Source organism: Panthera uncia, chromosome B4, assembly GCF_023721935.1.
Source record: "Panthera uncia isolate 11264 chromosome B4, Puncia_PCG_1.0, whole genome shotgun sequence".
Lineage (NCBI taxonomy): Eukaryota > Metazoa > Chordata > Mammalia > Carnivora > Felidae > Panthera > Panthera uncia.
The window spans coordinates 132,573,299-132,590,129 of record NC_064809.1 but is presented as its reverse complement, the minus strand read 5'-3'; the positions used below and the strand labels follow the sequence as shown (position 1 = coordinate 132,590,129).

Below are 16,831 nucleotides of genomic sequence, written 5' to 3'. Positions count from 1 at the left end.
CTTTGTACGTGCTGCTCCCAGTAGCTGGGTGACCCTTCCCCTCTCGTCTTCGCCACAGCCAGCGTCTCCAGACGGGCCCGGTCTTCCGTGGCTCGTCCACCCCGGCCCCGCCATTTTCTCAGTCCTTTCCCGCCTTCGGAACACGGCCCACAGGTCTTAGCTTATCTGCGTGTGCTTTTTTTCCTCCCAAAAAACAATGGGAGATTTGAGGGACCAGGTATTCACACCCCCAGGACCTGTGCCCAAGCCTAGCACAGTAGGGGCTCCTCCGGTGTCCATGGGTGCGAATATCACAAACCCTAGAACACTGGGGAAGGGGTCCCCAAATTCCTGCAGGGAGGAGCCACTGCATCAGCTATACCCGAGGGCTCCATGAACAGCATTTCCTTTCCCTCCTCTCTCCGAAGAACCCCAAACTCCTGGAGAAGCCACGGGCACCCCTGGCCACATCTAACCTCTAAGCTGGGTACGTGGTTGGGTGGGCAATTCTGTCCCCACACTTTAGGGGAGAGCAAGCTGGTGGTCACAGAAGACTTCTTAGAAGAGGTGCCTCTAGGGGTACCTGGGTGGTCAGTCGGTTAAGCGTCCATCTTTGACTCAGGCCTGATCTCATGGTTCGTGAGTTCGAGCCCCGCGTCGGGCTCTGGGCTGACAGCTCGGAGCTCGGAGCCTGCTTCAGATTCTGTGTCTCCCTCTCTCTCTCCAAAAATAAATAAGAACATTAAAAAAATGCAAAAAAAAACAAAAAACAAAAAAAGAGGTGCCTCTAGAACGGGTCTAGCCACGGCCCGACCTACCGATTATGCAGTGGATCCCCAGGGCCTTAGGGTCAGGGCACCCACACAGGGCAAGCCCTGGGTCACTCCCAGGTCTCCAAGCTCAGTGGTGCCTGTCTGGGGATGGAGTGTTCTTTGGGTGGAGCGAGGGGTCAGGATGGAACATTCCCAGCGAGGACCTGGGAACTGGGGGATTCTGGGCCTGCCCTGTGAAGCCTGGGGAAGGCCTGACATAGCCCCAAGGGACAACTGACACAGGAGAAAGAGATTGAAATCAGGCCTCAAGACTGTGAAGGGCCAGACCTTACAGAGCTGCAGCCTGGGAGGCCCAGTGGTGGCTGGGAGGGTCCCTTCAGTTGTGAGGGTGGGAGGGGGCAGCTGGAGTGGGCAGGACCTGACCAGCCTGGCTGGAAGGTGGGGCACAGCACGGCTCTGGAGTTGAATGGAGGGCAGGGAGGGCTCCCCAAGCCTAGGCCCTGGAGGGGACAGCAAGGGGAGGCTGGAGAAGATGGGGGGCTGAGGGGCTGGAGGCAAGTGGCTCACCCCAGCCCAGCGTTGGCATCTGAGATCGGGGACTGTGGGTGGAGGTGCAGGGAGTCAGAGCACAAGTTCTGGGAGGAGCGCCTGGCGGTCTAGAAAGAGCACTAGGCCTAGGCCTGGGGCAGTCTGAGCCCGCACGGTGGGAAGCCTGGCCCTGGTGCCCCTTCTCCCCCGCCCCGCACCTATGTGAGTAGCCCCACAGGCTACACGGCCAAACACGGGGAGGGTAGGCAGCCCAATTATAACAGACTGACAGCCCAAAGGAAATAATCCCTAACAGTAGGTTTCAGGCACCAGGCAGGGCTGAGGAGTAAACCTGATCGTGTTGGGCCTAACTCTGACAGCAGGTGCAGGAAAGAGCCTGCAGGCTGTGTGATCACGCGCAGGTGGCTGGGCGCCCGCCCCGCCCTTTCTCCGCCCGCTCCCCTTGCCCCCCTTTACCCGCCTTGACTCTCCTGCGCGGGGCAAGAGGAGCCCATGCTGCAGACCCCAGAGAGGACCAGAGACCAGCTGGAAACCAACATTTTATTGAGCTCTCCTACCCCTCCCAAATCTATTCCGGCAGATTCTTTGCTGCGGGCATCACAGACACGGGGGTGCGGCCAGCACTCCCCCCGTTGCCCGCCCTGTGACCGCCCTGCTAGAGGAAGGACCGGCCACTGTGCGGTGTGGGGCCCGGAGAGCAGGCCCAGCCAGGCCTTGGCGCGGGCAGTTACCCAGTAACGGCCCCAGAGGTATAATGAATTCATTTCTCTTACAAAAAGAAAAAGAAAAAACTAGTATGAAACCTCAGTAGTGTCCCAGCACTCAGAGTTTAAATATAAAAAAAAAAAAAAAAGGGATCATCAGAAAACAGTTAAAAAGACAACAAAACCAACTGAGGCCACCTCCAGGGTGGTGGTCAGGGGGGCGAGGCCAGCCCCGCCCCCACGCTGAGCAGCAGGGGACAGTCACTGGAGGAGGCGGAGCCCCCAGCCCAGCAGCAACACCAGCAGCAGCAGGGACAGCGCCAGCCCGCGCCCGGAGTTGGGGGACACCTGTGGGACGAAGGGGGAGGGGGAGGGGGAGAGAGGTGAGGACCTCCAGCCTGGAACAGGGGTGCCCATTCCGCAACGCCTCCTACGCCGGCTCCGCGGACACGGGGATGAGCCCCCCGTGGCGGACGGTGGGGTGGGAAGAACGAGCCAGGGAAGGTGGGGGACACAGGAGCGCCCCGCTCCGAACGGGACAGGTCTGGGCCGAGGTGGCCAGAAAGAGAGCACAGGTGGGGTGGGGCAAAGGCCCCCGAGGACAGGGCAGAGAAGGAGAAGCCAGGCCACCCGGGCTGCCAGTCTGCTGGCGACTCGGGCCCCGGAGGAAGGAGGAGGGGTGAGGAGAGGTGCTCAGGGGGAGGAGGCGCCTGCTGGGCAGAGGAGGGAGGAACCAGTCACGTCTGCCCAACGAAGCACGAGGGCAGGCGGGGAAGCCGGCCAACACGCTCCTGAATTCGGGCATGGAGTCCTCAAAGCCAGAGGCCTCTGGGACCGGGCACGAGTAGCGAAGAGGAGAAGCAGGCAAGACAAGACAACAGGGAGTCAGTGGGGCCTGTGGCGCCCCGAGAGGACATGCCCCAGGGAGCGTGTCACCACGTGCAGGAGGGGAAGAAGTCAAGCTCACGAGATCTTACCCTGTTCCTGAGGGTCAGGAAGCCCCAGATCCGTATGTTCTCCCTGAGGTTGGCCAGACCATCCACGAGACTTCTGAGAACACCTCTCAGGCCCGTCTGGTTGTAGGTGAAGGCCAAGCTGGGAGACAAATGGGAGGGGAGGCGGGGCCATTACTGCAGGAACAGGGACAGAGACGGCCTTCATCTCAGGGCACCCCTGTGGGGAGCAGAGGGCCCCGTCCCCTCGCATCCACCGCCAGCCTATCCCCCTTCTCCGGGCGGCTCCATGGATGAGGGCCTCTCTCCATGGGCGGTTTCTGGGCCTAAAATTCATCCAGTTTCCTGTTTCCTTCCCCCGCCCTCCCCAGGCCACTGGGGGTTTGGTCTGGTTTCTGGAGCTGGCCCTGTGGAAAACGCTCCTCTGCCCGCAGGCCCAAGGAGGCAGGTCCAGGGGAGCACGTCCTCCGTCCAGAGGATTTTTGTTGTGATGGAGGCCCAGGCTCGCCAACAGAAGGCTGCCTCTCTGGGGACCAAGAAGAAACCACTCTCACTCTGGTCTCGAACACCCCCACCTTGAGAAATTCTGGGAGGTTCTGAGAACCCACAGAGATGCTGGCAGATCGTGAAGGCACAGCGTGCTCAGGACAGATGCCTCCGCGCAGGACGCACAGACAGCCCCCCGGGCACACTCTGCATTCCCCGTCAGCACGTGAGGTCAAGGCCCTTTTGCAAACGTTCGGCCTCCGCTTGATGAGGAAGCAGAGAAAGGCACTTGGGTTCCGCTCGTCTGATGCCCGGGAGCAGGGGCTGCGGGCTCGGGGCTGCCTGGGAGGGGAGCGATTTCCTCCCAGGGCCTGGGGGCGCCGCTCACCTGTACATGGCCATCCCGGGCAGCTCGCCAACGCGGGGCATCATCCACCTCACCTCCATCTCATCCCCGATGAAGGCCAGCCGCATGGCCACATCGTCGGGGCTGTTGCTGTAGGGAGGGCACAGGGAACAGGGGTGTGGTTGTGCCCTGACCCCACACACCCAGGCCCACCAGGCACCGGGCCCGGGTTCTTGGGAGGCCAGGGGCAACAGAGCGAGGTGTGGGAGCAGAGAATCTGCCAGCGAGAAAAAGCCAGTGAGGCCCCGTCCGCAGGTGCATTCCCTGAAGTGCAGGCCCCTCGAGGGAGGGCAGGGAGCCATTTAGCGCCTGCGTGAACAGCGGGTTGACCCCCCCCCCCCCGCCCCATTCCAGCCTCCCCCTCCCCTCCAAGGGTAACTCAAGGTTGGAGAGACCACTCAACAGGGGCTAGGCAGGTTGGGGCTCTGAGTCCCCTGGATCACTGGGACTGGCTTCCTATGAAGCCTCGACTTACCCTCCTCCTAGTGGGAGGGGTTCTAGGACCTGCTCCCGGCTTCCCAATCCTCAAACCTCCTGGTGTCCTCACTCCTTTCAGAAAGGAGGGGCTCCCGGGCCCCTACGCTCACTGATTGGAATCGCGGATGGAAAGAGGTGCCCGCGCTCACACCTGATCTCCAAATCCGACACCTTCCGGGCAGTGGGCCGGCTTCAGCCCTGCTCTCGGGGGTCTGCCCGCACACTCCGTCTGGGAATTTCCAGGCAGACAGGCCTCCCAGCGGATGCCGGCTCAGCCCCGGCCACCTGCCCAAGTTTTCCCGGGGTCTGTTCTCTCTTATTCCAGCGGCGCTGAAAGGTCGGATGGAGGGTTGAGGGCCCACCTCTATCCCAATACCCTGTGGGACCTCAGCAAAACACTGCCCCAGGCGGAACGTCCCCTGTTGCCATCTACAAGTGGGGCAGGGACAGAAGAGGAAGCAGGTTTTCAGGTCCCTCCAGCTCTAAAATCCCAACCAGCCCCAGTGCCCAGGTCCAGGGCCTAACAGAGATTAAGAAAATCAATCCTGAGGCCTAAGGCAGAAGAGAACCATCCAGAAGCCAGGGGCTGATCCTGGGAAGACCCCTTCTTTGCCGCCCTAACAGGAGCCATGTGGGAAGTCACCTCAGGCGCCATCTGATTTTCTAAAATGTGGAACCAACTCAGAAGGCCGTGAAGAGGCGATCGTGGTCACTGAGGGCCAGGAGACACCCGGCCCTAAAGCCACAGGTCTAAGCCATTTTGGTAGCAGTGCCGAGACCCGTCCCGGGAATATGCTGGATGCTGAGGGCCTCTGTGGGCTGGTTATCAGAGCAGAGCTGCCGGGCCCAGGGCAAGGCCTCCACGACCACACCTAGGGAATTTCCGCTCTGGAGCCCTGCCTAGGGAGCCCACAAGGCCTGCTCTTCTAACCATATCCTGAAAGTCACTGACCAGAAATGGGGGGGTGGGGTGGGGCTCCCAGAGGGTTTCTGGGACCTACCTGTTAGGGGAGGGCCCAGGATCATAGTACTCCACGAGATCGGTCATGCCAGGAACGTCCAGAACTTCCGGGCCATGCTCCTGCAGGAAGGTGCTCAAAAAGACGTTCCTGGAGAGGGATCCTGCGTGAGACATTCCTTCTCTGGGGGAGAGAGACACTGACTGAGTCCCGGTGCGTCTAAGCCAACCGGGACTCTCCCGTCCTCACTTTCCCAGCATGCCTTGCAGTTGGTGGGGAGCACATAACCCAGTTCCGGTCAACGAGGCCTCAGGAGTCTGACGCGGGAGTTGAAAGGGAGCGGCCTCAGCCAGGGCGGCTCTTCCCCCTCCCTGCTGCCTTCGACACAGGAGTGAAGGCTGGAGCGGCAGCAGCCGTTTTATAACCCAGGGTGTTGAACATTAAGGATACCCAGCATGCCAAGAATATGCAGAAGGGACAGGGACAGAGCCCGGCTCTCTGATGGCATGACCCAACACTCGCAAAAACACAAGCCACAGCCAGCCCAGCCGTGGAAGAAAAATAAAACCCAGGGCACACGGGTGGCTCAGTCTGTTGAGCGTCTGACTCTTGATTTCGGCTCCTGGTTTCAGCTCAGGTCATGATCTCACGGTTGGTGAGTTCGAGCCCCACGTCGGGCTCTGTGCGGACGGTGGAGAGCCTGCTTCAGATTCTGTCTCCGTTTTGCTCTGCCCCTCCCCCACTTATTCTCTCTCTGTCTCTCTCCCTCTCAAAATAAACATTAAAAATTAAAAAAAAAAAAAAAAAGGTCTTAAAAGAAAAAGAAAACTCAACACGTTCAAATCACCATTCACATATTTAGCACTCCTAGTCCAATTGTGGACTCCCAAGTCGTCGCCGGTGATAGGTAGGATTCTGTGACCCGATTCACCACAATTTACCCCACACTGTACCGAACAGCCGTAGGTCCAGAATATAACGAAGGATGTGGACCCAAAGGACCCGAGTTCAAATCCCAGCTGTGTCACTCAGTAGGTGTGACGCTGCGGGAACGGGCACCAATTGTTATGACCTTTGCACTTCAACCCACTGTCTTACGATAACGGCCTGGGCTTCCCGATTTTTTCCGATTCTTCACGTTAGCCTGCCCTGAGTTGATAGAACCTTCTCGTCATCTCGTCGGATCCCTAACCTTCAAGGCAGGTATTTAGTAAGAGGACACTGGCGGCTTAGAAAAGTTCAGGATTAAGCCAAGAAGAGAGAGAGTGAAGTCTCACTGCTCCCCAGGTCCAGGGTGGACAATGTTCATCCCTGAAGCGGATCCCGCACGCGGGGACCCTCCGGGGACACCGGGTCTACGCCAGAGTGCGCACACAACTTGCTTTCAGCATTAAAGGGTGATGACTGGAAACACAAAGACAGGACACAGGTTCACGGGAGCAGAGAAGAGCGTTTGGGTCCTCCAGGTGTTGAAGGGCGAGTCTAGACAGGTTATTCTCAACACAGCATCCAAAACGCGGTCAGATTTGGGCGCGCTGTGATGTCATCAAGGGCGCAGACAGGTATTTGAGGGGCTGGGGCACTCCGGCCTTTGAGAAAGGACACCACACAAGAACAGCATTGTTCCAGAGAGACTAGATGCCCAGAATTGGCCTCAAGAGGGCTGCTTCGGTTTCCTAAAGGGAAGCCAGTAGGCTCACGTCTGTTCCAGATGAAAGCCCAGCTTGAAAGGCAGCTGTAGCAGGAGCGAGGGCTGGAGAAATCAGACTTAGTGTAAACACAGCCACAACGGCCACAAAGAGCCCGTGGCCTGACATATGTCACCGCACCTGTCAGGGCAGCACCATCCCCTGTGGGCTGAAAGGAGCCGTCGGGTCAGACCTGGTGGGGGGGGTGCGGGGGTGCTACCACCTGCTGAGGGCACCTGCAGGCCTGAGACCCAGCGACTCCCTCCCACACCATCAGGCCAGCACGCCCCCGACAGGGAGGGTCAGGTGGCATTTCTAAAAACCCGAAACGTTGCTGCCAGCAACCTAGCAGCACAGGCACCGTTCTGAGTGCATAATCCTTATTCATCTGTTCCGGGGAATGCTAGGTAGCAGTTAAAAGCTACGAGGTGTGGGGCACTTGGCTGGCTCAGTCTCTGGGGCAAGACTCTTGATACTGGGGTCATGAGTTCAAGCCTGACGCTGGGCATAGAGAGGAGCGCCTGGGTGGCTCAGCCGGTGAAGCGTCCGACTCGCGGTTTCCGCTCAGGTCATGATCTCACGGTTCGTGGATATGACATGAACATTCACGTAGGAAACAAAGAGAATCACCTCTTGGAATCACGGAAGAGTTTCAAGGTTGCCAGATACAAGATCAACACGCAAAAACCAACAGCAACAAGGCAACCAGAAAATACAGTAGCAAATAAATCTGTATTTGCAGACATAGAAGGCTTGCAGTCAGGAATGAATCGGATTTAAAAAAAATAATGTTTATTTTTGAAGGAGAGACAGAACACGAGTGGGGGAGGGGCACAGAGAGAGGGAGACACAGAATCCGAAGCAGGCTCCAGGCTCCGAGCTGTCAGCACAGAGCCCGATGCGGGGCTCGAACCCACGAACCACGAGATCATTACCTGAGCTGAAGTCAGACGCTTAACCAAGTGAGCCGCCCAGACACCCCTTCCCTGTATCTTTTTTTTTTTTTCAATGTTTTTATTTATTTTTGAGACAGGGAGAGACAGAGCATGAGCCAGGGAGGGGCAGAGAGAGAGGGAGACACAGAATCTGAAGCAGCCTCCAGGCTCTGAGCTGTCAGCACAGAGCCTGACACGGGGCTCAAACCCACAAACCGCGAGATCATGACCTGAGTTGAAGTTGGACGCTTAACTCACGGAGCCACCCAAGCACCCCAGGAATGAATCTGATTTTTTTAAACATGACTGGGGCGCCTGGATGGCTCAGTCGGTTGAGCATCCAACTTTGGCTCGGATCATGATCTCGCAATCCGTGAGTTCAAGCCCCGCGTCAAGCTCTGTGCTGACAGCTCAGAGCCTGTTTCGGATTCTGTCTGTCTGTCTGCCCCTCCCCTACTCACTCACTTTCTCTCTCTCAAATATAAAAGCTAAAAAAAAAAAAAAGACTTAAAAACAATTCTAAAAAATTTTAAATCCTTAAAGCTTTTATGGAGAAAAATGTAAGGGGCACCTGGGTGGTTCAACTGGTTAAGTGTCTGACTCTTGGTTCAGCTCAGGCCATGAACTTGCTGTTTGTGGGTTCAAGCCCCACACTGGGCTCTGTGCTGACAGTGCACAGCCTGCTTGGAATTCTCTCTCCCCCTCTCCCGCTCACTCACTCTGTCTCTCAAAATAAACTTTTAAAAAAATTTTTAAAAAGAAAAACGTATCAAACTTCAGCAAAGGGCATGAAGGACCGAGAGAGAGACAACTCTCACAGCTGAGCTATTTTAACACCGCACAGAGTCTGAGGACTGAGTACACCCTTCGGCTTGCACTGGGGTGGCATTTAAGGAATTGTGACCAGGGCCTCTGGCTGCCCCCAGGCCCCAGGGAGCTTGGTGTCTATGCAAATGGCAATCCCCCAAGAAAAGCAGCCCCAGCCCTCATTTGCATCCGCCCCCAGCAGCCCTTACCCTCAACACCACACCCCAGCAAGGGGCCTGCTCTCTCCCCAGAGGCTGCGGTGTGTTCCCATGGAAAGCCCTGCCTCCCCGCAGCCAAGGGGCCACTACGGGACTTCGGTGGGTGGGCACGTAGCCTGAGCCTCCCCTTCATCCACTGTCCCAGCATCCATCCGCCTCCAGCAGACCCTCCCAGGATCCCTGGGCACCAAATGGGAATGGGGCCCCTGAGCCCTGCAGGAGCATGTGCCTGACCAGGGACAGTGACCACAAGCACCCCAGCTGGCAGGGGTGGGGCGGGCGGGTAGGGGGGAGGTGGAGGCCTGCGTCTCACTAGCTCCAGGGCTGTGTGTGCGGTGGGGTGGGATGGCCCCAGCAGACTGAACTGTTTGGGGGCAGGGTCTGCACCGTCCCCTCCTAAGGGTCCCCCGAGCCCACCAGACTGACCTCCAGTCTGAGCTGACCGGGGACAGACACCGGGGACAGGCTCCCCTCTCCAGGTCTGTGCTTGCTCACTGGAGCTAAGCTTCCAGCATGGGACCCTCTGGACAGGTGGGGGGAGTCTTGGGTGAACCTCCTAACCCCAGTGCTCACTTGCTCGGGCAAGGCCTTCGGTTTCCTCATCTATCAGTTGGGGATTAACGACCCCAAACCAATACGGTTCATTTTCCAGGCAAGAAGCAGCACAAACTGCCTACGATAATCCAGACTGATGTCTGAGCACCTACTTCTGTCCGGCCCCGACTTGGCCCTGACTTAATCCCTGTGCAAGGATTCTCATGAAATGCTCACCCAGCCGGGCCTGGGTGGGCCTTAGGGCTATAGATCTGAGGGGGAGAAATCAGAGTGTGGTCAGGGAGGTGGGAGCCAAGGTCCCTGAAGCAGTCCCACCGCCCCAGGGGAGCCCAGAGCTGGTCACCTCCCGCCCGGCTCTTCTGTAGATGCCCAGCCGGCCTCCAGTCTCCACCAGAATCTCTCCAATCTGATCTCCGTGCAGCAGCCTCAGATCTGACCCGGCCACCGCTCCACTCGGCTCCCCAGTCCCCTCGGGAGCTGTGGCACGCGGCTATCAGGGCCCTCTCTTCTCCCCCTGGCCACCTCACCAGCCCCAGCACTGCCAATCCAACCTTGGCCAAGGCTCCCACACACTTAAGACCACGTGCTTCCGTGAACCACGCTCTGCCGAGATCTCAGCCCCCGGCACTGCCTTCCTAGGTCCTCTGAGCCAGGCTGGGGGGGGCTCAGGGAGCTCAGGCAGCCCCTGTCCCTGGTCCCTTCTATCTCCAACCGACCACACTGAGTTGCTGTTTCTTCCTCTTTGGGGATTTAGAGCATGGACTCTCTGTGCCTCCAGCTTCTCCCCCTTCTAAATGAGGATACTTGGGGCGCCTGGGTGGCTCAGCCGGTTAAGCCTCCGACTCCAGCTCAGGTCATGGTCTCGTGGTTCGTGGGTTCGAGCCCCGTGTCAGGCTCTGTGCTGACAGCTTCAGATTCTGTGTGTGTGTGTGTGTGTGTGTGTGTGTGTGTGTCTCTGACCCTCCCTCGCTCATGCTCTCTCTCAAACTAAATAAAACATTAAAAAAAAATTTTAATCAAAAAATAACAACCGAGAAATTAAAGAGTAATGTCACCAACACCACGTAAGGTGACAAACCCGGCGCTTGCCATCGTCACTGATCTCTGGCTTCCGGCACACGGCACAGAGCACGTTTGTCACATGACCAAACAAAGGCCGTTACTGAGGTCACTGGTGGCCCAGGGGCCTGGACTGCTTTTAAGCATCTATTTTTCTTCCAGCAGATTTGCAAAAAGGCAGGCGCACCTAGCCATGCGTCCCCACCCAGGCTGCAGCCCACACGCTCACCCTCCTACACATCCCGTGGAAACACCAGCCAGGAGCGCTCTTTTACTGGCAGAGCTGAGGATGCCAATCTCGCCTCTGGGCAGAAGAGTGCAGCCCACACAGCCACAAGGACACCTGCGGGGCTTGGGAGATGGTGAGGGGCGGGCTCTGGACCCAGCAGCCTGCGGTTTCCTGAGTCTCCCCAAGCCTAGCCTTGCCATGTGTCCCTGCATGCCTTGGAACAGGTGGCCACACCCCTGGAGCCCCACCAATTCCCACAGGTCACTGGAGTCCTGGGTACGGGGCCAGTGGCTGCGGGGTGGACCCAGCCGAGAAACCCTGGGTCCTCAGTTCAGTATTTTTCCATCGGGGCTTCCCACCCACACCTGACCCAATCCCCAGCCCTGCCGCTGCCCACGACGGGGTTGGGGTCCTGGTTTACAGAGCACCCAGCGCTCAAAGCATCAGGTGCTCGCTCAAGCATTAAAGCCCTGACCTCAGCCGAGACAGACCCAGGTTCCTTCCAGTCCCAGTTCTGCCACCGCTGTGTGACCAGGACCAGTCACCTGATTCTGAGCCTAGCTCAGAGAGGGCTCTTCTGCATGGAAATAGCACAGCCTCCAGAGCAAAGAGTAAGATTAACAGATACAGCTGTTGCCCCCTTTCTGCCCCGCAGCAGGGGCTCCAAAGCTGGTTAAGGAATCAACAAACCCAGGAGAGTGGGAGATTAGTATCTACCAAAGTAGCAAATGCAGAGAACCTTTGGTTTCTAGGACTGTTCCTGTACAGACCCCTGCATGTACCAGGCAGCCTTGAAAAACATAAGCAACCAACCTGTGAGCGCTGATGTGCCAGGATCTTGAAAGCACATGGCTACATGCACACAGCAGGGAACAGAACAGCTCGTAACTGTAACTGTATTGCCCAGCGTGTGTAAACAATAAAGGACATAAACAAACACTTCTATCTGCACAGATCATCTCCTGAAAGAGGCAAGGAGATTAGTGAAGAGGGGAAGGGGTCGCTCTGGGACAGACCAGGGGCGGGGAAGGGGGCTGAATCTTTTTAACTGTACGCTTTTGTGTTCTCGAACCTTTACTATCACCCACGTGCTGTGATCGTAGATTCAAAAAAATAAAGCAAAAACTGTTCTGGGGTTAACAGCTGGAATGTTTCAGAAATGGATATAATTTGCCTTAAAGGTCTATTTCAGGAATCAAGTCGCCAACCCACCCTCCCCACCTGGTGGGGGAAGTCTGGCCTCCAGCCTCCACCCTTAGGAACCTGCAGATGCCCAAAACCGCTCCTCTGAGGCAGGCAGGGCTCACTTCCCTTGAGTGATGGGAGAAATTAACTGGGGGGGGAGACAGGGAGCAGCGAGAGAAAAAGGAGAGAGAAGGAAGGAGGCAGAAAGGGGTTTCAGGTAGAAAGACAAGTTGGAAATTCACCCCTGGAGGGTTGTGGGAGTTGTTCGGTGATCTGGAAGGTGGCAGCTTGGAATGGGCCCCGGGAGCCACAGCCCCGCAGCCCTCCACCCCCGGAACCCCAGCGCAGATGCTGGCCTGACCCATTTGAACCCAGGTGGCCCATCTCGGCTTGGCCTCTGTGGCCTTGGGCAAGGACTGTCCTCTCTGGGCCTGCTGCTAAGGGCTCTCGGGGATCCCACGGCCTTCTTTTGTGCAGCTGCTGAGTCCAGCCTCCCTCAGGAGGAGGTGTCTGCCCCACTTCACCGACGGGGGATCAGGAAGGTTGAGAACGGAAATTCAGAGCCTCTCGGCCACCCAGTCATGCTCCCCACCCCCGGGCTCCAAAAATACATCGGCCTAGCAACGCAGGTTGACGATACTAGAAAAAGGAAGGCAGCTTTGACAATTACGAGAAAAAAAAGCCTTGCTGGGGCCTGAAACGCCAGGTAAGTTTCCCCACTGAACAGTGACGCAACGGACATGCTGGGGCCGTGTGTAGGGCCCAGTCACGGCCCGATACATCGTGAGCATCGTGCCTTCTGAGCACATGAGCGGGGAGGCTGGCATGACGGCGAACGTAAACCACGCGTGTGCAGTGTTCGGCATCAGGCACTTTACAGGCCTGACCCCTCCGGGAGGCAGAGGAACATCACCCACCACTCAGATGAGGTTTAGAACTGGGAAGGGCTCGTCCCGCACCCGAGGCGAGGGCGGGAGCAGCATTAAACCTGGCCTCCAACTCGAGACACTTTCTTGGCCCCTGCAGCCGGCTTAGGTCAGGCTTAGGTCAAAGTCCGGCGGGAGTCTGCTCAGGCTTGATTCAACCCCAGGTCCCCGGAGCCCCAAGCTGGGCCCGATTCAGTACGCTCAGGAATGTTTGCTAGTGGAAATGATGCAAAACCCCGGCCCCCCCCCCCCCCCCCCCCCACCATCCCATCCACACCCGGTCAGGTCAGCCACCACGAAAATGGAAAGAGGTGGGTCGGCGTAGCAACAGGGAAAGAAGTCATGGCAAGATGAGGATCCTCTGTGATGCATTTATGCAAATACCCACGTCTCACTGCTTCTGTTCATTACCTATGCACAGGGACACTGTACCACGGGGCACTCGGCTGCTGGGCCACCTGGGTCCTAGTCCAGCTTGGCCGTTTGGCTCTGGACAAGTTCCTTAGCCCCTCTGGACCCCTAATTCCTCGTTTGGAAAACAGGCCTTGGGGAGATTTTCTTTTATGTCCTTTCCTGCTCCAGCAGCTATGAAGACACTCCAACCTAGAGAAAGTACAACACAAGAATTCTCTTGGCGACTGATTTTGCAACTGGCTTTACCCCGGTTTGCTGTGCTCTGGATGTCTGTGTCCACTCCCAAGTTCAGACGTTGAAAACCTAACACAGAGGGTGATAGTATCAGGAGGCGGGGTCTTTGAGAGGCAATTAGATCAGGCAGGCTCCACTAATGGGATTAGTATTCTTTGTTCATGTTTACGTATTTATTTTGAGAGAGAGCTCGCACATGCACCAATGGGGGGGGGGGGGGCACAGAGAGAGAATCCCCAGCAAGCTCTATCCTGTTAGCATGGGGCTCGAACCCAGGAACCATGAGATCATGACCTGAGCTGAAATCAAGAGTGGGATGCTTTCAACTTCAGGTCAGGTCATGATCTCAGTTTGTGAGTTCAAGCCCCACATCGGGCTCTGTGCTGACAGCTCAGAGCCTGCTTCGGATTCTGTGTCTGTCCCTCTTTTTCTGTCCCACCCCCAGTTGTGCTATCTCAAATATTAAAAAAAAAAAAAAAGTCGGACACTTAACCGACGACAGAGCCACCCCGGCACCCCAGGATCAGTGTTCTTCTAAAAGAGGCCCAGGAAAGCTCCCTTCCGGTCCCCCAGTTCCCCACTCAAGGATACAGGAAGTCTGTGGCACCGTGACCTTGGATTTCCAGTCTCCAGAACCGTGAGAAATAAATTTGTGGTTTATAAACTACCCAGGCTGTGGTGTTTTGTTATAACACACAGTTCAATAGAGTGAACAGAAAGCAGGTGTGGAAACAGGGCAAGGAGAACCCAAGGGATCCCAAAGTCCTCCTTGGTATCCAAAAGGGGACCCAAGTGGATCCCTGTGCTTTTCCATCATCATTAGAAAGGACAGGGTGCCGGGGCGCCTGGGTGGCTCAGTCGGTTAAGCGTCCGACTTCAGCTCAGGTCACGATCTCACGGTCCATGAGTTCGAGCCCCGCGTCAGGCTCTGGGCTGATGGCTCAGAGCCTGGAGCCTGCTTCCGATTCTGTGTCTCCCTCTCTCTCTGCCCCTCCCCCGTTCATGCTCTGTCTCTCCCTGTCTCAAAAATAAATAAACGTTAAAAAAAAATTAAAAAAAAAAAAAAAAAAGAAAGGACAGGGTGCCAAGATACTACCTGGGCCTGCAGTTTTTAAGTTTAAAAAGCATGTATTTAAAATGAGTTCTGGCGGTGGTGGGGGTGCCTGGCTGGATCGGTCAGTGAAGCATGTGACTCTCGATCTTGGGGTTGTGAGTTCAAGCCCCACACTGGGTGTAGAGATTACTTAAAATATAAAATCTTTTTTAAAAATAAAAATAAAATCTTTAGGGGCGCCTGAGTGGCTCAGTCTAACCATTGGCTTTGATGACCTCACCGTTTAGGAGTTCAAACCCTGCATTGGGCTCCCGCTGCCTGCTTCTGATCCTTGGTCTTTCTCTCTCTGCCCCTCCCCTGCTCTCTCTTGATCTCAAAATATAAACATGAAAAATAAATAAACAAATAAAATCGTTAAAGAAGCATTAACTAATTACAATAAGTTCTTACCATGTGTTTAAAAGGAGTCAAAGACAGTGCCCTGCTAGGCCTGAGGTCTGAAGGGCCCAGGGAGAGAGACACAGCCCTCAGGGATCCTTTCTTCCAGAGTTTTGGGTGTTCCCTCAGTGTAAAAGAGTTTTAATTACTCCCCGAATCCTGGTAAGTAGTTTTGGGGACCCCCATTTCCTCCCTAGGACAAAGTCCTCAGGTCCCCAGAGGCCAGCCACCCTGGCCCTTTTGAACCCTCAACCTGACTTTCTGGCCTCCTTCTGCCTCCCCCAGGCTGGCATGGCCCGGGGGGGGGGGGGGGGGGGGGGGGATGCCTGCTTCTTCTTTCAGACCCAGCCCAGAGCCTACCTCCTCTCTGCCCTCCCCAAGACGGAATTAACTGCTCCTCACCTGAGTTATCCCAGCACCTTGGGCAAACAGACCTGGATTGGGCACCTAGCCCATTGATAGTCTCATTAAATGTTTACCTGTCTGTCCCAGTTCAGAGCAGGGACCTAGTGAACAGGGACAATGAGGGGGCAGGGGAGGCAGGTAATAGACTGTAAAACCGATCGAGGGACAGATCACAGGGACAGGCAATTCCTGGCTAGGAGACCCTCACCTTTTGAGAGCCCAGTAGGAAGGGCAGTTGTTGAGAAGGAGGCGGAGGCTGCGTGCGTTGTATACAGTCAGTGCTCACTAATGAGAAACTATCACGAACCTGGGACCCGGGGCTCGGGAGAGGTGCATACTGTGCTAACCACCTCCCAGTCAGAGCTGGGATTTTCCTGATGCGTCACTGTCTGCGTGCCCTCCCCTTCGGAACTCTGCCTCTTCTGAGCTCCAAGCCACAGGCACACAAGTGCCAACTTGGGGTGGGGGGGGGGGCCGGAACTCGCCATCCTAAAACTTCATGTCACAGTGACGCCCCCCCAAGTAGCCAGACGGGTTGCTCTTGGCTCTTAAGCTTGCACTTTCCTCTCAGTCCGGGTGACAAGGTACCTTCTCCCACCTCCAGAAAAACAGGTTTACCGTGCGCTGCCCGGCAAGGCCCGGTGGGTGTTCTGTATTGTCACATCCTAATATTGACACTACGAAAATCAGCTGCCCACCCAGCCCCGGCCTCGCTCCCGCCGGCCTCGGTGCCAACAAGGAACTGGGGGCCGTGGCCTTATTTGCTTACATTCTGTATGTCTCCCGGGGCCTGGCCCCGGCCAACCAGCGGCAGGACAAAAAGTTGAGGGAGTGGCTGCCTGTGTCCACTCCGGACCCGCTGCAGGCTTCCTGGCCGCGACCCACAATAAAACCCGAGCGTGCCGGGAACTTCCTTGAAACCTCTTGGAATTGTTCTGAGCAGGGAGAACAAACAGCCAGACTCTCGTGGGATCCACTAGGTTGGAGGCAAGGGGAAGCAAGAAGCCATTAATTGTCTACAAACTTAATAGGGTTCGCTAAAAACAGGATGCTTTCCAGGGAGAGGGGAAAATACCTCGGGGGTCAGCTTCAAGGCTCACCAGCGGATGGAGCCATCCCCCAGCAGCCCCTTCCATATGTTAGAGGGCCGATCGGAAGAGAACTGAACTGGGCTGACACTGCTCGCTGGTTTCTTTGCAGCTCCGTGAACCCAGCTTTCATACCCACCTAATAGCACTTAAGATACGGGGGCGCCTGGGTGGCTCAGTGGGTTAAGCGGCCCACTTCGACTCAGGGCATGATCGCGCAGTCCGTGAGTTCGAGCCCCGTGTCGGGCTCTGTGCTGACGGCTCGGAGCCTGGAGCCCGCTTCGGATTCTGTGTCTCCCTCTGTCTCTGT

The 16,831-nt window shown here is 56.7% G+C and overlaps 2 protein-coding genes across 3 annotated transcripts in view; one reads left to right on the top strand and one right to left on the bottom strand.

The window, feature by feature from the left end:
* Positions 1–16,831, top strand: part of TTLL1 (TTL family tubulin polyglutamylase complex subunit L1) — a 267,977-nt gene that overhangs the window by 193,298 nt on the left and 57,848 nt on the right. The gene's annotated exons all lie outside the window — the stretch shown is intronic.
* Positions 1,828–15,329, bottom strand: BIK (BCL2 interacting killer). Its single transcript, XM_049626474.1, has 5 exons — positions 13,300–15,329; positions 5,329–5,469; positions 3,833–3,940; positions 2,983–3,100; positions 1,828–2,353 (listed from the first exon to the last, which is right to left on the bottom strand). The coding sequence occupies exons 2-5, from the start codon at positions 5,460–5,462 to the stop codon at positions 2,267–2,269; spliced, it is 447 nt and encodes a 148-aa protein (XP_049482431.1). The 5' UTR covers positions 5,463–5,469; positions 13,300–15,329; the 3' UTR covers positions 1,828–2,266.